Source organism: Heterocephalus glaber, unplaced genomic scaffold (genome assembly GCF_053883595.1).
Source record: "Heterocephalus glaber isolate CG9 unplaced genomic scaffold, H.glaber_assembly_v1.0 deba00000943, whole genome shotgun sequence".
In the NCBI taxonomy this organism is placed as follows: domain Eukaryota; kingdom Metazoa; phylum Chordata; class Mammalia; order Rodentia; family Bathyergidae; genus Heterocephalus; species Heterocephalus glaber.
This window is the reverse complement of record NW_028258175.1, coordinates 1,450,124-1,468,725: the sequence shown is the minus strand read 5'-3', so window position 1 is coordinate 1,468,725 and position 18,602 is coordinate 1,450,124. Positions and strand designations below refer to the sequence as shown.

Below are 18,602 nucleotides of genomic sequence, written 5' to 3'. Positions count from 1 at the left end.
AGAAGCAGCGTCCCATCCAGGGAGGACCAGGAAGGAGACAGGAGTGGGACAGCTGGGGTCTGGGCAGTGAGCTGCAGCTTGGCCTCACCGTAACTCAGGGCTTCTGCATAGGTGAACACTCTTAGGAACCATCCCTGAAAAGCGCGGATGCAAGCCAGAATCTTACCTACTCCCTATGCATACTGGGGATTAAACCTAGGGCCTTTGCACTGAGCTACAATTCCAAGACAGTCTTGCTAAATTGACCAGTTTAAGCTCAAACTTGGGATCCTCCTGCCTTCAGCCTCCCACAGTGCTGGGATACAGGTGTGCCCGTCCCACCGTGCCTGACCATACTTTTTGTTTTGTTTGGTTTGGTTTGGTACTGGGGATTGAACTCGGGACCTTGTGCTTGTGAGGCAGGCAGCAGAACCACTGAGCTAAGTCCCTGGACCCTGAGCATACTTTTGATAAATTATGAAGAAAAGCCCATGATTCTTATACCTCTCTTGCTCATCTTCCCACTTTCCCCAGATTTATGCCAGCAGATAACCAGAAAGGGGTTTTGTACATGCCTTCCAGAATTGGGAGACAAATCACAGCTGCAGACACCATGTGCAGACCAATGTTAGCTATATCCTTTTATTAAGCCACCTGCATGGGGTCGTGATGGTGTTTTCACGCCCCTGCCAGGGGGAGGTGGGCTCAGCAGCTGCTGCAGTCACTGGGGTAGCTGTCCCAGTGCAGGCCAATGGCGTCGATGACAGAACTGGATCGGCCGCTGATGAACCGGAGCACAGTGTTGGGATACAAGGGGAGGGCGTTGAAGCTTGTGCCTGTGTCCTTCCCAAAAGGCAGGTAGCGGCCCTTGTCTGTCACAAAGACCAGCTTCCTCAGGTAGGACTTGTACTTGCCAGACACCTGGATCACAGACTCCCCGGGGTGCAGAAAGATCTCCTCCAGGTCTCCGGATTTGCCACCCACATAGTCACTCCACACTTTTCCATAACGCACCTGGAGACTGGGATGAGCGGAGAGGGAAGGAAGGGAGACACTGAGCAGGGTTACGGTTTGTGACCTCTTGGCCTTCAACCTGGTGGCAGAGCTGACAAGTCCCCTGCTATTCTCACTGCATGTGAGGCTGGGTGAGCCCCAGAAAACCATAGAGGGACCTCGGACTCCTTTTGCCAACAAACAGCCTCATAAAGGGAAGAGAAGCAGCCCGGAGTCACCCAAACAGCAAAGGTCGGGGCTTGGATTTGGAGTCCAGGGTCCCACTGTGCCCCAGCCCCCACTTGAAAGAAGCAAAAGGAAGGGCCAGGGATTTGGCTCAGTGGTTCTGCCACTGCTGCGCAAGCGCAAGGACCTGAGTTCAATCCCTGGTACCAAAAAAAGAAGAAGCAAAAGGATTTTCAGACATGGGAAAGTCTCCCACATGGGAGAGGGATGAGACGTGTCTGTGTGGTCTTAGGATGCAGAGCCCGGGTCAGGAGGAGACACATTTCGGTGCTGCATGTGGTAGGATTTTCAGCTATCTGAAGTGAGTGGGAATATCTCAGGAGAGACACGGAGCAGAGACGGAAGCTGCCTGATAGGAATGCTGCAGAGGCACTGTCACCCTCAGCCTCTGGGGTGGCCTTGACAGCTCCCACACACCTGCATGCTTACGGTGGGACTTGCCAGCCTCACGTGCTGGCGGACACAAACGTCAGATCTAGACACCAGCTGCCTAGCAACATTTTCACCATATCATGTGAGACCTGTGACTTTTTAGGAGTTTGTTTGGTTTTGTTTGGTACCAGAGATCGAACTCAGGTCCTTGCGCTTGCGCAGCAGTCAGTGAAGCCACTGAGCTGAATCCCCGGCCCGACCTATGACTTGTTGATTGAAACAAGTGTGATTCAAAGTAAATGAGAACTTTCCAGTTAAGTAAGATCCCAGAAGGTCCCCAAGCCACAGAAATTCAAGAGAATCTTACCCTACGATGAAGTACTTGTTGACTCTGACACGGAGGGCAGTGATGGGGCCTTCCAGCTGGTAGCCCGAGTGGGAGAATCGCTTTCCTCCACCACCTCCATACTCCCCATTGTAGGAGGAGGACCTTGCCAGCGCTGGAGGGGAGACAGAGGGAGAAAGCCCATGGGAGCTCGGTTGCTCCCACCACCCCAACTTTCCCACAACTCAGTTCCGCCACCCGAGCCTGCCTCAGCAGCACCGGGGCTGCCTCCCCCATCCCCATGGCCAGGCTCCAGCTCCGGATCCTCGCTTACCGGCCTTGGCAGAGGTGGAGGCACAGAGAAGGGCCAGGAGAACAATGGTCAACATCCTGGGGCTGGAAAGGGAAGGAGAGAATGAAGGCTCACTCTTTTTGCTCTGGACTTCATTCACATAGGCATTCTCGCCTCCAGCTTAGACAGCTTCTCAGTCCTTCCGCTCACACCAGCGGCCCAGTGGTGAGTTGGGAGAAGACGCCAGCCATACCCCTGCTCCTTTTGATCCATCTTCTGTGCTCCTAATCCACGGGGCTCTCCCTGGTCTGGCTGTACCCAACGTTCCTCTTCCCTCCCAAATAAAAAGGCCCATCGCAACAGTTCATCCAGCCGGGTGACTCCCCGTTCCCCCCTGGCACCCGAAAGAAGTATTCTAAGGGGAAGTGGAGACATCAGCAGAGGGTAGATATGGCTGAGTCCACCACGCCAGGAATCTGAGCAAGACCTAGACGAGGGCAGGCAGGAGTAGACCGGCTGACTCTCGGGGCATCGGAACAGGGTTGAACCCCTAGCGTCACCTTGGTCTCAGATCAGAAAGAAAGGAGCATTTTGGAGGTGCCTATGTGTCACCTTGGAAACAAAGGTGGAGATGGGAGAGACGCTGACACCAGTATACAAGTAGTTCTGGTGGAACTGAGACAGACGGAGAAGTTGCAGTAGGAGTCGGGATGAGCTCGTTACTAGATCCCAGCTGCCTGGTCTATTTGTCATAGCCTTTGCACTTACACACACCTGGCCATTTCCCTCCCCGAGGGTCCCGCGTGCCCCGTCCCCTCAGCTGAAACCAGACACCTGTGCGCCTCAGACCAGCTCAGATACCCTGCTACTCCACCCAGGCGTCCTCTTTTCCAGCTCATACTTGAATACCCCCAACTCAGATCCACACATGCTCATGCCCTCACCTGGTAGTTTCAGATGTGAAATAACCCTAGAACTGCCAGACCTTTTATAGCAGGTTCAAACTCTTCCCCTGCCCTTCATCATGTGAACCTCACCTCCTGTGCAAACAGGACAGCCTGTGGGATCTGGCGTCAGCAGGGTCTGGGACTTCTTATCTTGCCCCTCCCTCAAAGGTCACAGGTGGCAAGGTGGGGTCTACATGGGCCAAGTGCCAAATGCCGCTCAGGAGGGGCTGATAGACTTGAGCAAACTCACCCGCCAAAGGGCCAGAAACCTTGGGTGAACGAAGTAGCCAGTCAGCTCGGGGGTACAGTCTGAGGGGCTTGTGGAAGGTTCCCCTGCCCTAAGTGTTCTGTGGGCACTCTCTCTGGATTCTGCAGCTGCCAGGATAAACTGCCCTCTCCAGGCATTTGAAATGCACATTCTCCCAGAGAGGGAACAAACTCCTGACACCCCACACTGAGCAGTGCTACCATGCCTGACGATTTTCTTCTCTCCTGTCCCTGATATTTTATTATAACAAAAATGCAAACATATGGTAATTTGCAGAATTGTGTAGTGAAAACCCACATGACCACCATATAGCATCTACCGAGATGGGTGCTTGGCTATGCTGCCTCCACCATGCAGCCAGCTACCCCCACAGTCTGCTAGGCCCTTTCAAATATCTCCTCTCTGAAAAGGGTGGCTGGTGCAGTCAGTCCCCTGGGGACCTGAGGGTGCAGAGCTTCTTTCTTGGTGATTGTTGGGCTTGGGTCCCGGTGACGCCCGCTCGGGACAGTGGTTCCTTTGTTTGGGTCTGAAGCCCCCACTGTGCTGTCGTAGATTTCTGCTCTTTTTAGCCCTTCTCTTCCAGGACTGACTCAAGTCCTTATAGGTGACCTCAGTCCTGTGCCTGACGCCTCTAGCATGGGCTTCCTGGCTCACTGGCTCAGCAGGGCTCTCCCTTGAGAGAAGGGTAGAGCCAGGGAGGGAGTAGGCAGCAGGCTCTAAAAGACAGGGCCTGGGCACAGAGGACTCCACCCCTGCCCACAGGCTCACCATCTGGGGCTGAGGTGTAGTCCCAGATAGCAAAGCGAGTCCTGCCCCGTGGAGCCAGAAGAGGGAGGACACCTGAGTGGCGAGATTCCGGGAGTGGAGCTGAGCCGTGGCACCTGACACCCACCAGTGATGCCTGCGTGGCCCCCTCCTCCCTGCTTTGCTTCCTCCAAGTTCGAGATGAGCATATCCTGGTGCTGTAACTTCCATGATACATCAGGGACCCTCAGGACAGAGGCAGCACACATGCCCCAGCTTCATGCCCTGCCTGCCTGGAGTCCAGAGTCTCCTCGCTGCCTGCAGACTGGTCCTCAGGTCCCCACACAAGTCCCAGTCTTCTTATCTAAGTGTCAGGGAGGTTCCTGCCTTGGAAGGGACCTCAGGGCTGCTCTCCTGTCCTCCCAGGGATGAGGAAGGCCACCATCCAGCCACTGCACGTGCCTCTGGGGTTTCCTCTGAGGAAGTGACTGAGGAGCCAGGAGAAAGAGGGAGAAGGCGGTGGACATCAGCCTCCACCCCGTCAGCTCCTGTTGATCTGCTTTCTATTCAGCCCACACGCCGAGTAGGGCCTACCTGCCCCCCAAATCTAGATGAGTTTGGCTTAAACCTCACCACATCCCAGTCCCTACAGGTGATGAAGGGCCAAACCCTTCCAAAGTTTCTACTGCTGCAGAGTGACTAGCATCTGACATCTTCTCACGGTCTTCCCTTTGGTAAAAGCCCCACTCGACATACGCTGATCCCACCTGAGAGGCCGGAGATGCCCGCAGCTGCCCAGCCGCTTTCCCCCAGGCCAGTGGACAAGGGAGTGTGTCGTGTGCAAGAAGTAGTGAGGCCTGGGGCAACAGGGGAGGCTGCGCTCGAAGCTGGGAGGCCTCTGCTCAGGGCCCTTCAGGGAGAGATCACACTGAAGTAACGGAGAGAAGCAGAGCAGCCCAGGTGGAGGGAACAAGTTCCAAAGCCTTGAGCCGGAAGTGTGTTTGCTGAACTTGGAAACACAAGGAAGGCAGGACGCTGGTGGTAAGCGAGAGAAGCCAGCAGAGGGGGCGTCTGGGAGCTGCCAGTGGCAGACGGTGGGGGCCTGAGGCTGAGGCTGGGAGCTGGGCCACTCTTCTGCGAGGGAGAAGGCAGAGATGGTGTGAGCCGGAGGATGGACCACATTTGCGTGTCCGGAGGATTGCAGTCTGGATTTTGGTACGGGGAGAATGGACTTGGACAGGGGTAGGGGTGGGAGGGGCGGCTGTGGCAGGCATGGGGTGAACCTTCTCCCATGTCACTGGCCCTGAAAGGCCCTGAAAGCAGAGTTGCCGTCCCAAAGTCTTGGTACCAATTTAAAGCCCACAATGAGGATCTGCCTCTTCACCCTGTCAAAAGACAAAATTACAACAAGTATAGTTTATTTCTTTTTGGTTTTTTTGGTATCAGGGATTGAACTTGGGACCTTGAGCTTGCAAGGCAGGCAGCAGAACCACTGAGCTAAATCCCTGGCCAGCAACAAGTATAGTTTAAAGATCTTAACTGGCTTTTGTTCACAATTCTAGAATTAGGCAGCATGTCATTCCATAAAACAATGAGCTGAGCCAAGGAGATTGTTTTTAAAGACAGAAAAGGGAAAGCAGAAACAGAAAAATGTGGATGGGTCATTTTGTCACCAGAAGGGGACTGAGGAGGTCCCCAAAGAGGAGATGAAGGCCTCGGCTCACCCCCTCAGGGCCAGTTGGTTTTTAGCTCAGTTCTGGTTTCCCTGTCTCTGGAGAAATCCTCCCAGCTCCAGGAGTAATTTGCTTCCTGTGATTGTCCTCATGGCCTGGGTCCCATGAGGTGGTAACAGCTCCTGCTGGGGAGGTGACCCCATGGGTGATCCCCAAGGCTCTGCTCTCCTGGAATCCAAGGTGACTATAGGTTTGAAGACTTCTGCCCATGGCCCCAGGGCTGTCTAGAGCTGGGTGCCTAGACTCTGGCAATTGAGACTCCCCAAAAATTACTTTGGTTACTCTTAGCTTGGTGTTCTCAGTCGTGAAGGAAGCGAGATAGATCAGGTAAATTTAGGGCTAAAAAACCTTGCAATACAGAAAGTCCCCGGGTAATCATGCAGAGCAGAGCAGGAATCTGTCCCAGAGTTTTAAGGTAATAGGGGAAGCAAAAAATTGAGTTTCCTTCTCTCCTTTCTACCTCAATTTCAAAGTTATTTTCTTTATAAAGATTAAAACAGAGGGGACTTCCTTATTTTGCCAAATAAAACTAGCCCATATGAGAATTTAGCTGTTCCTCTCCTGATTTCTCAGAAGGTCAGATAAATATTTAGCTTTGGCTTGGTGACCTGGAACTGTAGTGTGAGTGACTATCTTGGTTTAGTCTACTAGATCTAGTGCAGGAGCTCAGTCCAAACCCATAGCCTGCAAATTGTATTTCACAACCCTCACCAAGGATGTTTCAAAATTTATTTCTAGACAATGGAAGCGGGAGGGGGATGCAGCTCAGTGGTACTGCACCTGCCTGGCAACTGCAAGGTTCTGAGTTCGATCCCTGCTACCAAAAAAAACAAAACAAGAAAAAAAAATGGAAGCTCTGTATCCTGTTTAGGAAAAACACAAAACAAAACAAAACTCCACTTCCTCATTTGCATATTGGGCCTCCCCGGAAGATTTTATTGGGACAGAGTCACCCCAAAACAATTTTTTTCTGACTTTTTTTTTTTTTGGTATGGGGAATCAAACTCAGGACCTTGTGCTTGCGAGACAGGCACCAGAACCACTGAGCTAAATCCCCGCCCCTGACTTTTTCTTTGAGACAAGGTCTTCTATGTAATTCAGGCTGGTCTTGAACTCACTATGTGGCCCAGGCTGGCCTCAAACTTGCAGTGATCCTCCTGCCTCAGCCTCTCGAGTGCTGGGATCACAGGTGTGTGTCACCATGCCCAGTTCTCCCCAAAACAAATTTGAGCAGTGCTTTTCTGTTCATTCTTAACTGTTTCAATGAATAAAAGACAGTCTTGCAAGCACAAGCGCCTTCACTAAGTTGTCTGGGGGCCCCTCCCCCCGCTGGCTCCTGTCTCCACGGCTTCCCAGTTCAGCCCCTACAGTAGCCTCATCTTCCACCCTAAAAATGCTCCCCTCCTCTGCCCACCTGGCAGCTTCCAGTCCGTGCAGAGACTCTCAGCCCCATCTGGTGCCAACCTCATATCACAAAGGCCAAGATGGCCCTCCCAGCCCCTCCCCTCCAAGTGGAATTTGTCATTCCTTCCCGGCTCCCTGGCTGTGCTTCCTCTATTGCTCTATTAAGGCTCTAATCACCCTGCACTGTAATTTATCTGTTTACAGAGAAGCCTTCTCTACTAGGAGAGCTCATTCTGAGGCAGGCCCAGTGTGATTCACCTCTGAGTTCCCACCTGGAGTCACACCTGGCCCCAGGAAAAGATCGTCCTATGAATCACTGGAGGCAGCCCTGTGGGTATCGGCTGCACAGAGTCTTCTGTTAAATGATCCTCCTGGTTCTTTTCTCACGTTTGTGTCTGTTCTTGCAGGGTTTGTATTTGGCTTTTCTTTAGTTTCTTATTTATAAATAATTCCTTCTTATGAATTGGGAAAATACTGGACATAAAGTCAGAATTCTGAGTTGAAATCCTTGATCTAGCCCACACTCATTAGCTGGAGTATGTTTCTGCATGAGAGAGAGAGAGAGAGAGAGAGAGAGAGAGAGAGACAGGCATCCTACTTCTTTCAAAGCTCTTTGTCCAAAGCTGTCCGGCTGGAAGTGACCAGGGTCAGCTCTGGGGGCAGGCGAGCTACTGCAAGGCCCAGGCTCCAGACCAGAGCAGGGTGGGCAGGTACATGGCTAATTACTTTTAAAGTTGGGAACCCTAGCGAAGGAGCATTGCAACAGGGCCTGGAGCTGGGGTTACAGGTCCCCAGTGGGTGTGTGCTTGCTGTGTGGAAAGGCATGCTAATCATTCGAGGAGAGGAGTGTCCCTATTGCAGGGTTATCAGCCCTGAATTTACCCAGTCTGCCTCATCCCTTCCAGGCCAAGGCACCAAGAGTAAATAAAGGATTGTCGGGACTGGAAAAGACTCCGGAAGCCAACTTTACAATGTCCAGTCCCAGATGGCCTCTGCCCCCGGCGCCTTGACGTAAAGTTGCCCTGAACTCCAGGAGGAACGGGACCTGGTTCCCAGCCCACAGAGGGAGCAGCTCCCCCGACAGAAACTGGGCAGCCCCAGCTCAGCGTGGAAGTGTCCTTCAGCTGAGGAGGCCTCTGGAGCCCAGAAGCCAGGCCTCGGCACTGTTCCACCTGCCTGGCCACCTCAGCGGGCTGCACCAGGCCAGCCCTCCAAGCTGCACGAGCCGGAGCACTTCCCAGTTCCTCCTCACCTCCCAGCTCCGCCTGTGTCCCCCGCCGTGTCCTGAGATGTCTCCGTGGGGGAGTCCTACCTCACAGGGTGACGTGAAGGCCTATCTCCCTTCTGAGGACTCCTCCGGGCTGCGCCCTGACAGCATCAAAATTTAAGTTCAGGCTAGGCACAGGCCTGGTCTCAGCCCTCTGGGAGGCTAAGATAGAAGGATCACAGTTTCCATCCCAGCCTTGGCAATTTAGCAATATCCTGAGACCCCGTCTCAAAATGAAAAATAAGAACAAAGAGGGCCTTGGAATGTACTCAGTGAGAAGACCCTGGTTTCCATTCCTAGCACCACACATACCACAAAACAGAATGACACATCATGAAGAAACATGAGCCTTTATAAAGCCTCCCCCTAGTTCTTCCCCGATCTGTGACCTACTCAGCTTCAGTTTGTTCTTTAGGTACCAGGGATCGAACTCAGGTCCTTGCACTTGCAAAGCAGGTGAATCCCCAGCCCTTAGCTTCAGCTTTTTCATCTGTAAACTGGGGATGATACAACAGCCTGGCGCAGGTCTGGCGCACGTCTGGCGCACGGTAGGTACCAAGTAGTGTTTATCTCTCCTTTCAGATTTTCACAAAATGTGGTCTTTCCTCTTAGTGTCCTTAGCCACTAGCTACATTAGAGTTTAGCTTGATTGAATTCAGATACTACAGATTTTGTCAAGTGGATCATAAAACCTGAAAAATAATCCTGTGCATCCATATACTTTTTTTTTTTTTTTGGTACTGGGGATCAAACTCAGGACCTTGCACTTGCACAGCAGGCAGCAGAACCACTGAGCTAAATTCCCGGCTCTATATATACTTTAATAACCAAGAGAATTTTAGAAAATTTTACTCTCTTTGTAAAAGCTACCCTTTAGCCCAGAATGTGGGTAATTTTACAAGTGTATTTTCTGAAAACTTAATAAAATAAACTCATTTTATTAGTGGCAAAAATTAAAATCTTGTGTAAGTTGGTCTGTATATCTGAAATGAAAGTCATTTGTGAGCTGGGCATGGTGGTACATGCCTGTGATCCCAGCACTCTGGGAGGCTGAAGCAGGAGGGCTGCAAGTCTGAGCCTGGGCCACTTGGTGACTTAGTGAGACCCTGTCTCAAAATAAAAAATCCAGAAAGGGCTGGGGATGTTGCTCAGGGTGATAAGCCCTGGGTTTAATCTCCAGTGTAGCAAATGAATCAAATCAAATTAAATTAAAAAGAAAAGAAATATAATAATGTGCCAAGCAAATTCTTGGGATTGTAGAAGACTCACTGTGCTGGGAGCAACAGCATGTGGGAGACGTTTGAACAGACAGAAGGGTCAGCAGCACCTACAGAGTGGGACACGTCTGGCATCTGCAGGAGGAGGGCATCAGAGCGGACGGGCCACGGGTACTGGAGGGCGCACTGCCTGGCGGTAGGCCCAGGACGGTGGCTGCAGGGATCTAGGTGGACGCTGTGTGGGAAAGTGTGGCAGGGCGGGCCTGGACTGCGTGACCAGCCAGGCGCCCTGAAGTCATTGGCACAGGGCGAGGCAGTGAAGGCAGAATGTGGGTGACAGGCAACCCCAGGTTGCAGCTCCAGGCAAAGAAGCGCCAACAGATGGGTCAGAAGCAGAGCGGAGCAGAACAGGGAATGTGGCAGCTCGGGAATGCGATGGCCAGCGTAAAACATTCTGAACAGTAAAGGGTAAGGTGGGTCCTGAAGCGGGGGTGCCGAGCCTGTCGCAGATGACATCAATCCTGGGTTTGGGTCGGAAGGAACAGAGTGTCGAGGGCCTCCCCTAAGTGGTGGTTTATACAAACCGCCCAAAACTTAATATGGGATCCATGGAAAGCAAAATCCAGCCCCGACTGAGCAGATTGCCCAGGAACTCGGATGAGGCCAGAGACGCAGATGTGACCCCGGCGCTCACAGGTCCTTCCCAGCCCTGACCCCAGCCCGGGTGCTTAGGCCTTCCCAGCTCACTCTCACTCCTCAGATATCACGCTTGCAGCTTCAGCGTCCACGGAAGCGGGTAACCGGGCCGGCCTCTGTTTATTCCCTGCTAGCAGCGAGATGGCCCTGGGTGAGGCTGGAGCCCCAGCTGGGTCAGACACTCCTGCAGAGAGGGCGAGGGAAGAGAGGAACAGCAGGCCTCCAGGATGCTCTTGTTGAGGATCTGAACATTTGGTGTGACTGACAGGCTCGATAAGGAATTCATTCTGTGGAGGAAGGACTTCCGAGACGTCAGACCTGGGTTTGTTGTCTGCTGCAGCACTAGCTAGTTGTGTGATTTTGGATGCTGTTCACTCACTTTCTCAGTCTGCCCAGGATTAGAGTTCAGTGCTGAAACCAGGACAGTCCCATGCTGAATGCGATGGTGTCTCCCCAGATGACCGCTCTGTGCCTCAGCTCCACATATCAAATACACAGCACCCTGCTGCTGCTCACTTGCCTTGGCCTCGGGCCTGCTCCTCTGCTCCCACCACCTGGGGTCGTGCTATTCAGAGGACTCAGGGCCGAGGGCATCAGTTCTGGGCCGGCAGAAGCTCGGGGCTGACCACAGGCTCCTTTGCTGAAGCACAGAGCTGATTTTCACCAGCATTCCCTCTGGAGGCCTCTGATCTGGCTCACACAGGAGCCTGGACCACAGATCGTGACCCTCGTCTTTCAATCACCTCCCCAACCTTTCTGGGCCTCCCCTCTGTCACCAGGAGAGCATGGCAAGGCCCAGGCCGGGCTCTGTGGGGCGGGGAGGTGGAGCTGGGTGTGTGTGGACAAAGACAGCTGGAACCCTGAGTCCCAGGAGTCTAGTCACATGACAGCGAAGAAGCGAGGACTAGGCCTGGGCCAGAAGGGGGCGTGAGTGACCGTGACCGGCAGAGGGCCAAGGTCTCCCTGAAAGATGGCCTCCTCCACCCCTCTGTGGGTTCCCTTCTTGCCCGAGGCTGGTGGCTGCCACATTCTGCCCATCGCCAGGTTTGTGGTTCCTTGGCTATGGGCAAGGAGTGTGTGGAAGCTGCCTCTGAGGAGGCAGTGAGGTCTGTACAGGCAAGGAGGAGGGGATGAATTTAGCCATTGTAAACTTGGCCACCCACAGTTCCTCAAAAAGTGAAACAGGCTTGCCATATGACTCCACAGTTCTGCCCTAGTTATGCTGCCAAGCTAAACATATGCCCATCTAAAAGCTCACGCATGCATGTTGCTAGCTGCATTTCTCGCAATTGCCAAAAAGTGAAAACCACTCACATGTCTGTCAAATGAAAATAAGGAAAGTGCAGTACATCACACAATAGACTATTATTTGGCTATAAAAAGGAATGAAGAACTGGGAAAGAGGCAATGAAATACTGACAGGAGCAACAGCATGAATGAATTTTAAAAACATGGTGGCTGGGCATGGCGGTCCATACATGCAATCCTAGCACTTGGGAGGCTGAGGCAGGAGGATCACTGTGAGTTCAATACCAGCCCGGGCTACGTAGTGAGACCCTGTCTCAAAACAACAACAAAAAACAAAAAAACAACAATAACAAAAAACATTGTAGTGTATGAAAAGATCATCACATAGGATCGCATACTGTATGATTCCATTCTAGGAAATACTGGACCAGCAAATCCATAGGGACGCAAAGTAAGTGAGTGAGTATGTGGTGGAGGTAGGAGGCGTGGGAAGGAGTGGCCACTACTGGGCTTGGGGTTCTTCTGGGGAGTGACAGAAATGTCTTGAAATGCTCAGCTCAAAGGGCTGCCTCTTCCCACGCTAGGCGGGTGGAGGTTCTCAGATGCCTCAGCCCAGACCTCGGGATCCGGGCTCTGAGCTGCAGCTTCAATGTGGACTGGGAGACAGGTGGGGGCGGGCTCTGGGGCCAGCAGCAAACGCTTTGTGCAGACTCTCAAGCGCGTCTCCAGCCCTCACACCTCTGCTCTGGGCTCGGTATCATCCAGACCTTCCCGGAGCACCCAGAACAGTGGCCTCCAGGTTGGCAAACACCTGTCCTCTGGAGCGGCTGCCCTGCTGGAAAAGCCTGCTTCCTGCCCGCCTGTCTGCGTTCTTCCCAAATAAACTGAGCAGATTTATCCAAGAAGCCCTCTTAAGAACTCTACACCACAGGGATGGTACCTACAGGTGTGTGACCAGCGGAGCTTGGGCTGTTGTGGCCAGGGCTCCAGACACAGGCCTGACATTGCGTGGTTATGTGTCTGCCAAGTGAATGCTACGTGAGCAAGGCCTGTGTCTGACGCCGGATCCTGCTGCCTAGCCCATGCCTCAACATAGCAGATACTCAGTAAATACTGCTTGGATTTGCAGTTTTACTGACAAAACCAACACAGTTTTATGGGTAGCCAAATTGCAAACACAGTTTAGGATTGACGTGCATGCGTGCATGAGTGCGTGCGTACGTGCGTGCGTGCGTGTGTGTGTGTGACTAGGGACTGAATTCAAAGCCTTCTCAGTAAGCTTTGTTTTTTGAGACAGGGCCTCACTACACTGCTAAGTTGCCTGGGCTGGGATCAAACTTGCAATCCTCCTGCCTCAGCCTCCCAGAGTGTTGGGATTATAGTTGTGCACCACCATGCCTGCCTTGACAGTGTAAAATTTTTTGGGGGGGGTACTGGGGATCAAACTCGTGACCTTGCGCTTGTGAGGCAGGCACCGGAACCACTGAGCTAAATCCCCGGCCCTACAGTGTAAATTTTTTTGCAGCAAGTGAGGAGACCCACTTGAAAGTACCCCAGGTTCTTCTCAGAGCCTAACCCACCAACTGCAGCTCCATTCCGTGGCATCCTCAGGGATTCCAACTCCCCAGACACAGTCAAGCACAAGCACACAGACGTGCAGGTGTGGATGCTCCCTCATTCATACACGCACTCCAACCCACACTGTTTGCTCCTCCTGATAGTTAGACGTTGAGTCTCACATTCCACATGCTGTGTCAGCCAATGAACTTGGTTTGCCTGCCTGTTTCCCAAATCTGGGCCAATCCATCCCCATAGTTCCTGGTATTTCTTAGAATCAAGCCTAGAAGTGGAGCCATTCCTTAGGAGACCCTGGATGGACAGACAAGCATCACTTATTCCCTGAAGCCCTCCCCAAACACCCTTTCCCCCAACACAGGGAGAGCTCCATCTCTTCTTAGTCTCTGGAGAAGTAATGGAAGGTGTCCATGGGAAAATGTTTTAGCTGAGTCTTGATGGACAAATACAAGTGAGGCAGGATGAAGAGCATTTGAATCTCAAGGGAGAAAGAGGCTATGCATGGCAGCACCTGGTAAGGTGCCAAGTCACTAGACTTTTGATGGAGGGACAGGGTGGATGGCTGGCTGGGTAAGTAGATGAGTGGATGGATGGGAGGATGGGTGAATGGGTGGGTGGGTGGATGGATGGATGGATGGATGGGTGAATGGATGGGTGGATGGATGGGTGGATGCATGGATGGGTGGATGGGTGGATGAGTGGATCAATGGGTGGATGGATGGATAAATGGATGGGTGGATGGATGGATGGGTAGGAGGGTGGTTGAATAGGCATGTACAATGAGGAAGTCAGACAGTTAACTGGGGAGCTGTGATGTTGTCTGAATGTGATATGATGCAAGTGGAAAAGTTGAAGCTGGAGAGTTGGCTTTGGAGACACTTTATGAAGGACCATGTAGGTTAAATGAAGTAATTTACATTGATGATGTTGATCAACTATTCATTCAAAGATTTTGGCTTTTTTTTTGTACTGGGGATCAAACTTGGGTCCTTGCGCTTTCAAGACAGGCAACGTAACCACTGAGCTAAATCCTCAGCCCCCATTCAAAGATTTTAAAGCAAGAAGGTAATGGGATCTGATTCATGTATTTTTTTAAAAAAAATTTTATTTTTGGTACTGGGGACCGAACTCATGACCTTGAGCTTGTGAGGCAGGTGTGGTGCCACTGAGCTAAATCCCCAGCCCCAGATTCTTTTTTTTTTTTTTTTTTGGTACAGAAGATCGAACTTGGAACTTTGCACTTGCGAGGCAGGCAACAGCACCACTGAGCTAAATCCCTGGCCTCTTCAGATTCATATTTTTAAAGATTACTCTGGGGCTGGGGATTTAGCTCAGTGGTGCTGTTGCCTGCCTCGCAAGTGAAAGGTCCCGAGTTTGATCTCTGGTACCAAAAACAAACAACAACAAAAAAGAATAGACTTAGAAGGAGGAGATGATGGATTTTTAAAAACACATTTTATTGTAAAATATTATACAAATAGAGAAAAAGAAATGTGCTTTGCAACAATAATAAAGCTGTTTTTTACTTATTCACTTTGAGTTGTCTGCCATCTAGAACCTAAGAAAGAGGCCTAGGGTTATATAAATTAAACCCAACCCAAACTATTAAGCACAAGGGAAAACTGTAAGGACACAGGAACCCAGAGACAGGAATATAACTGGCATCAGGAGGGACGGGAGATGGGGCTGTGGACACTATCACCTCTTCTCCCCGCCCCTGTCTCCCACGAAATGGAGAGGGGCCGCTGACATCTCCCAACTTTCTTTTTCCAGTACTGGGGGTTGAACCTGGATCCTTTACACTGAGATCCATCCCCAACCTTTTTATTTTCAATTTTTAAATTTTGAGACAGTGTCTTAGTTACTTGCTTGTCGCCGGGACACAATGCCTGACACCCACAAATCTAAGGAGAAAAGGTTTATTCAGCTCACAGTTTGCAGGCTTCGGTCCATGGCTGGCTGGCTCCAAGGCAGGGCAACATGGCAGAGGGAAACAGCTTATGGCAGGGCAGCGGGAAGCAGAGAGAGGGATCAAGGGAGGAAGAGGGAGAGAGAGAGAGAGACCCTTCCAGGCCACGCCCCCAGTGATGCCTCCTCAGGCCAGGCTCCCCTCCCAAATCACATTTAGCTATAAATTCATCAGCAGACTCATCCACTCATGAGAACCACTCCCCCACAATCCAGTCACCTCCCCAAACCCCACCTATGAGCACCCGAGGCTCTGAGAGGCCATCTAGATATAAACATAACAGACAGGGTCTCTCTAAGTCACTGAGCTGCCCAGACTGGGCTCACACCTGTGATTCCCCTGGCTCAGCCTCCCAGAGTGGCTGCCATGGCAAGCACATACCACCACACTTGGCTTCAACTTTTACAGGGAACAGATTCAGTGACCCAGGGGGTCATTCCATCTCAGTCCCAAGTCCCCAAGAGAAATAGTCACTCATCCATCATGGACGAGAAGTTCAACCCAGCAAGTCACAGCTGGGTGTGGAGTTCCACACTGTCACTGCCGCCTTCCAAAGAGACAGTTTCTCAACAAGAGACGCTCATTGGTCACCTAACAGTACAGAAGCTGTCAGACTCCCAAAGATCAGATTAGACCAGGGGTTCTCAGCCTTGGCCGTGCCCTGGCATCACTCAGAATACCTTCAACAAGCCTGAACCCTGGATTTCGACCAAGAGATTTACCACTTTAACCTTTTATTCCTGCAATACTGGGGACTGAACACAAGCCCTCACATACCCCAGGCAAGCACGCCACCGCTGAGCCCCCATCCCTTTTTATTTTGCGACAGAGTCATCCTAAATTACCTAGGCTGGCCTTGAACTCAAAATCCTCCTGCCTCAGCCTCCCTAGCAGCTGAGATTACAAGTGGGTCTCACCGTGCCCAGTTCATTTTAACCATTTTACATGCGTAGTTTAGCAGCATAGGTACATTTACAGTGTGGGGCATCCAGCCACCCCCACCCATCTCCAGGATGGTTTCCATCTTCCCAAACTGAAGCCTGCAGCCATTAAACATTAACCCCTGGGCTGGGGCTGCAGCTGGGTGGAGGAGAGTGTGCTTACACGGCCAGGGTCCTGGGTTCCATCCTGTGCCCCAAAACCAAAACAAAAAGCCAGTGACTCCCCATCTCCCTTTCCTCCTGCCCCCGGAAACCACCACTTTCCTTCCGTCCAAGAAGGTAGCTGTTCAGGCAGTCACAGACCTGGGCTCCGGGGCCTTTTGCATCTGGCCCACCTTCCCCAGCTTCTGTTTCCAAGGCTCACGAATGCTGTAGTGGGTATTCGGATTCCCCCTTCTGAGAGCTGAATGATACCAGGCTCACAGCACAGTGCAGGTGTCCATTCATCTGCCCGTGGACACCTGGACACCTTTTAGGCTGTTTTGAATAATGCTGCAGTGAGCATGAGTGTAAAATAACTGCTCGGTATGTTTTCAAGCATTGGGGATTGAACCCAGGTCCTTTGTACTGAGTCATATTCCCAGCTCTTTCTTTTTTATTTTGAGACAGAGTCTCGCTAAGTTACTAAATTCCCTGGGCTGGGTTCAGACTTGGGATCCTCCTGCCTCAGCTTCCCATACTGCTGGGATTATAAACATACACCCTTGATTTCTGTCCATTTGGGTATATATGCAGAAACAGAGTGGCTGAATCATATGATAATTCCTGTTTGATTTTTTAAAGAACCAGTTAAAATATTTAAACTTTTTTTAAAAATAAAAGGCAATGAAAAACAAGAATCAAAACAGCCAATGTGATTTTTTAGTAGCATAAAAATTACATCTGAACTTTCTAGTTTTCAGTGTTTACTCTTTTTAGATACCATATTCGCTTTTTTGTTTGTTTGTTTGTTTGTTTGTTTGAGACAAGGTCTAGCTATCTCGCTATGTAGTTCAAGCTGGTCTTGAATTCACCATGTAGCCCAGTCTGGCCTCAAACTCACAGTGATCCCCCTGCTTCAGCCTCCCACATGCTGGGATTACAGGGTGTGCCACCATGGCTGGCTACTCTTTGCCTTTTTTTGTTTTGGTTTCGTTTTTTTTGGTACCAGGGATCGAACTCAGGACCTTATGCTTTCGAAGCAGGAGGCAGAACCACTGAGCTAAATCCCCAGCCCGCCTTTTTTCTTTTAAAGGAGAGATTAAAAGAATAAACCTAATGTTCTTATTAGAATTTTTTTTTAACTTAAGATTTTTTTTTTTTTTTTTGGTTTTGGTTTTTTGAGACAAAGTCTTGATTTGTAGCTCAGGCTGGCCTCAAACTTGTGCTGATCCTTCTGCCTCAGCTTCCTGAGTGCTGGGATTATAGGCGTGTGCCACCATGCCAGGCTTATTAGGTTTTTTAAAAAATAAAATCATTTTTTGCTTATAGTAAAATTACACATAAAGATTAAACTTACCAGGGCCGGGGATTTAGCTCAGTGGTTCTGGCGCCTGCCTCAAAAGCGCAAGGTCCCAAGTTCGATCCCCGGTACCCAAAAAAAAAAAAAAAAGATTAAACTTACCATCGTAGGGGCCAGGGATTTAGCTCAGTGGTTCCGTCCTCTGCCTCGAAGGTGCAAGGTCCTGAGTTTGATCCCTAGTACCAAAAGAAAACAAAAAAGAATTATTAAAAAAAACACAAAAAACTTACCATCATAACCATTTTCAAGACCACAGTACACTTCAAGCCGGGTGTGATGACTCATGTCAGTAATCCCAGCACTAGGGAGGCTGAGGCAAGAGGATCCCAGGAGTTCAAGGCCACCCTGGGCTACACAGTGAGTTCAAGGCCAGCCTGAGCTACATAGTGAGACTTTGTCTAAAAAAAAACAAAAACAAACCAAACCCTACAGTACACGTTAGTACTATTCAATTCAGATTTGCAATCTCATCAAATTCTAACCTCTTCAGGTTTCTGCAGGGGGCAGAGGCTGAGTGCTGGGGCTCCCCAGGTTCCCCGGCTCCGGGCTACTCCCCAGGCCTCAGTCTGGCCTCTCCCTCCGAACCCCAGGCCAGTCAGACTGAAGCAGGCTGGTCCTGTGACAGCTTTGTGAGACAATAACACCAACAGATTTCTGCAACCGGTTCCATTAAGCGGCTGTCACTTTGCAGACACATGGACAGACAGGAGTACCAGTGAAGAGCTGTGCGCAGCGAGCTCACCAGCGCAGGTATTTATATCTGTCCCACCCTTGGTTTCACCCCTCCTGCCGCGCACACAGATACACACACACAGACCCGTGGATTGTGACTTGGGCGTGTCACTTCCCATTTGTAGACCATGCTTTCGTCATCGGCCGATGAGT

At 51.0% G+C, this 18,602-nt stretch overlaps 1 protein-coding gene across 1 annotated transcript; it reads right to left on the bottom strand.

Annotated features, from left to right (window-relative positions):
* Positions 1-595: 595 nt before the first annotated feature.
* Positions 596-18,460, bottom strand: Zg16 (zymogen granule protein 16). Its single transcript, XM_004856146.4, has 5 exons — positions 18,200-18,460; positions 17,820-17,893; positions 2,250-2,311; positions 1,958-2,090; positions 596-1,000 (listed from the first exon to the last, which is right to left on the bottom strand). Exons 3-5 carry the CDS (start codon positions 2,302-2,304, stop codon positions 685-687), a joined length of 504 nt encoding a protein of 167 aa, XP_004856203.2. The 5' UTR covers positions 2,305-2,311; positions 17,820-17,893; positions 18,200-18,460; the 3' UTR covers positions 596-684.
* Between the last annotated feature and the right edge of the window lie 142 nt (positions 18,461-18,602).

Excerpts from the sequence above, each read along its gene's own strand:
- Zg16 (XM_004856146.4), bottom strand. The coding sequence starts at position 2,304 with ATGTTGACCATTGTTCTCCTGGCCCTTCTCTGTGCCTCCACCTCTGCC. Across the intron at positions 2,091-2,249 it reads CTCCACCTCTGCCAAGGCCG|CGCTGGCAAGGTCCTCCTCC; the intron begins GTAAGCGAGGAT and ends TCTCCCCTCCAG. Across the intron at positions 1,001-1,957 it reads AACAAGTACTTCATCGTAGG|TCTCCAGGTGCGTTATGGAA; the intron begins GTAAGATTCTCT and ends CGCTCATCCCAG.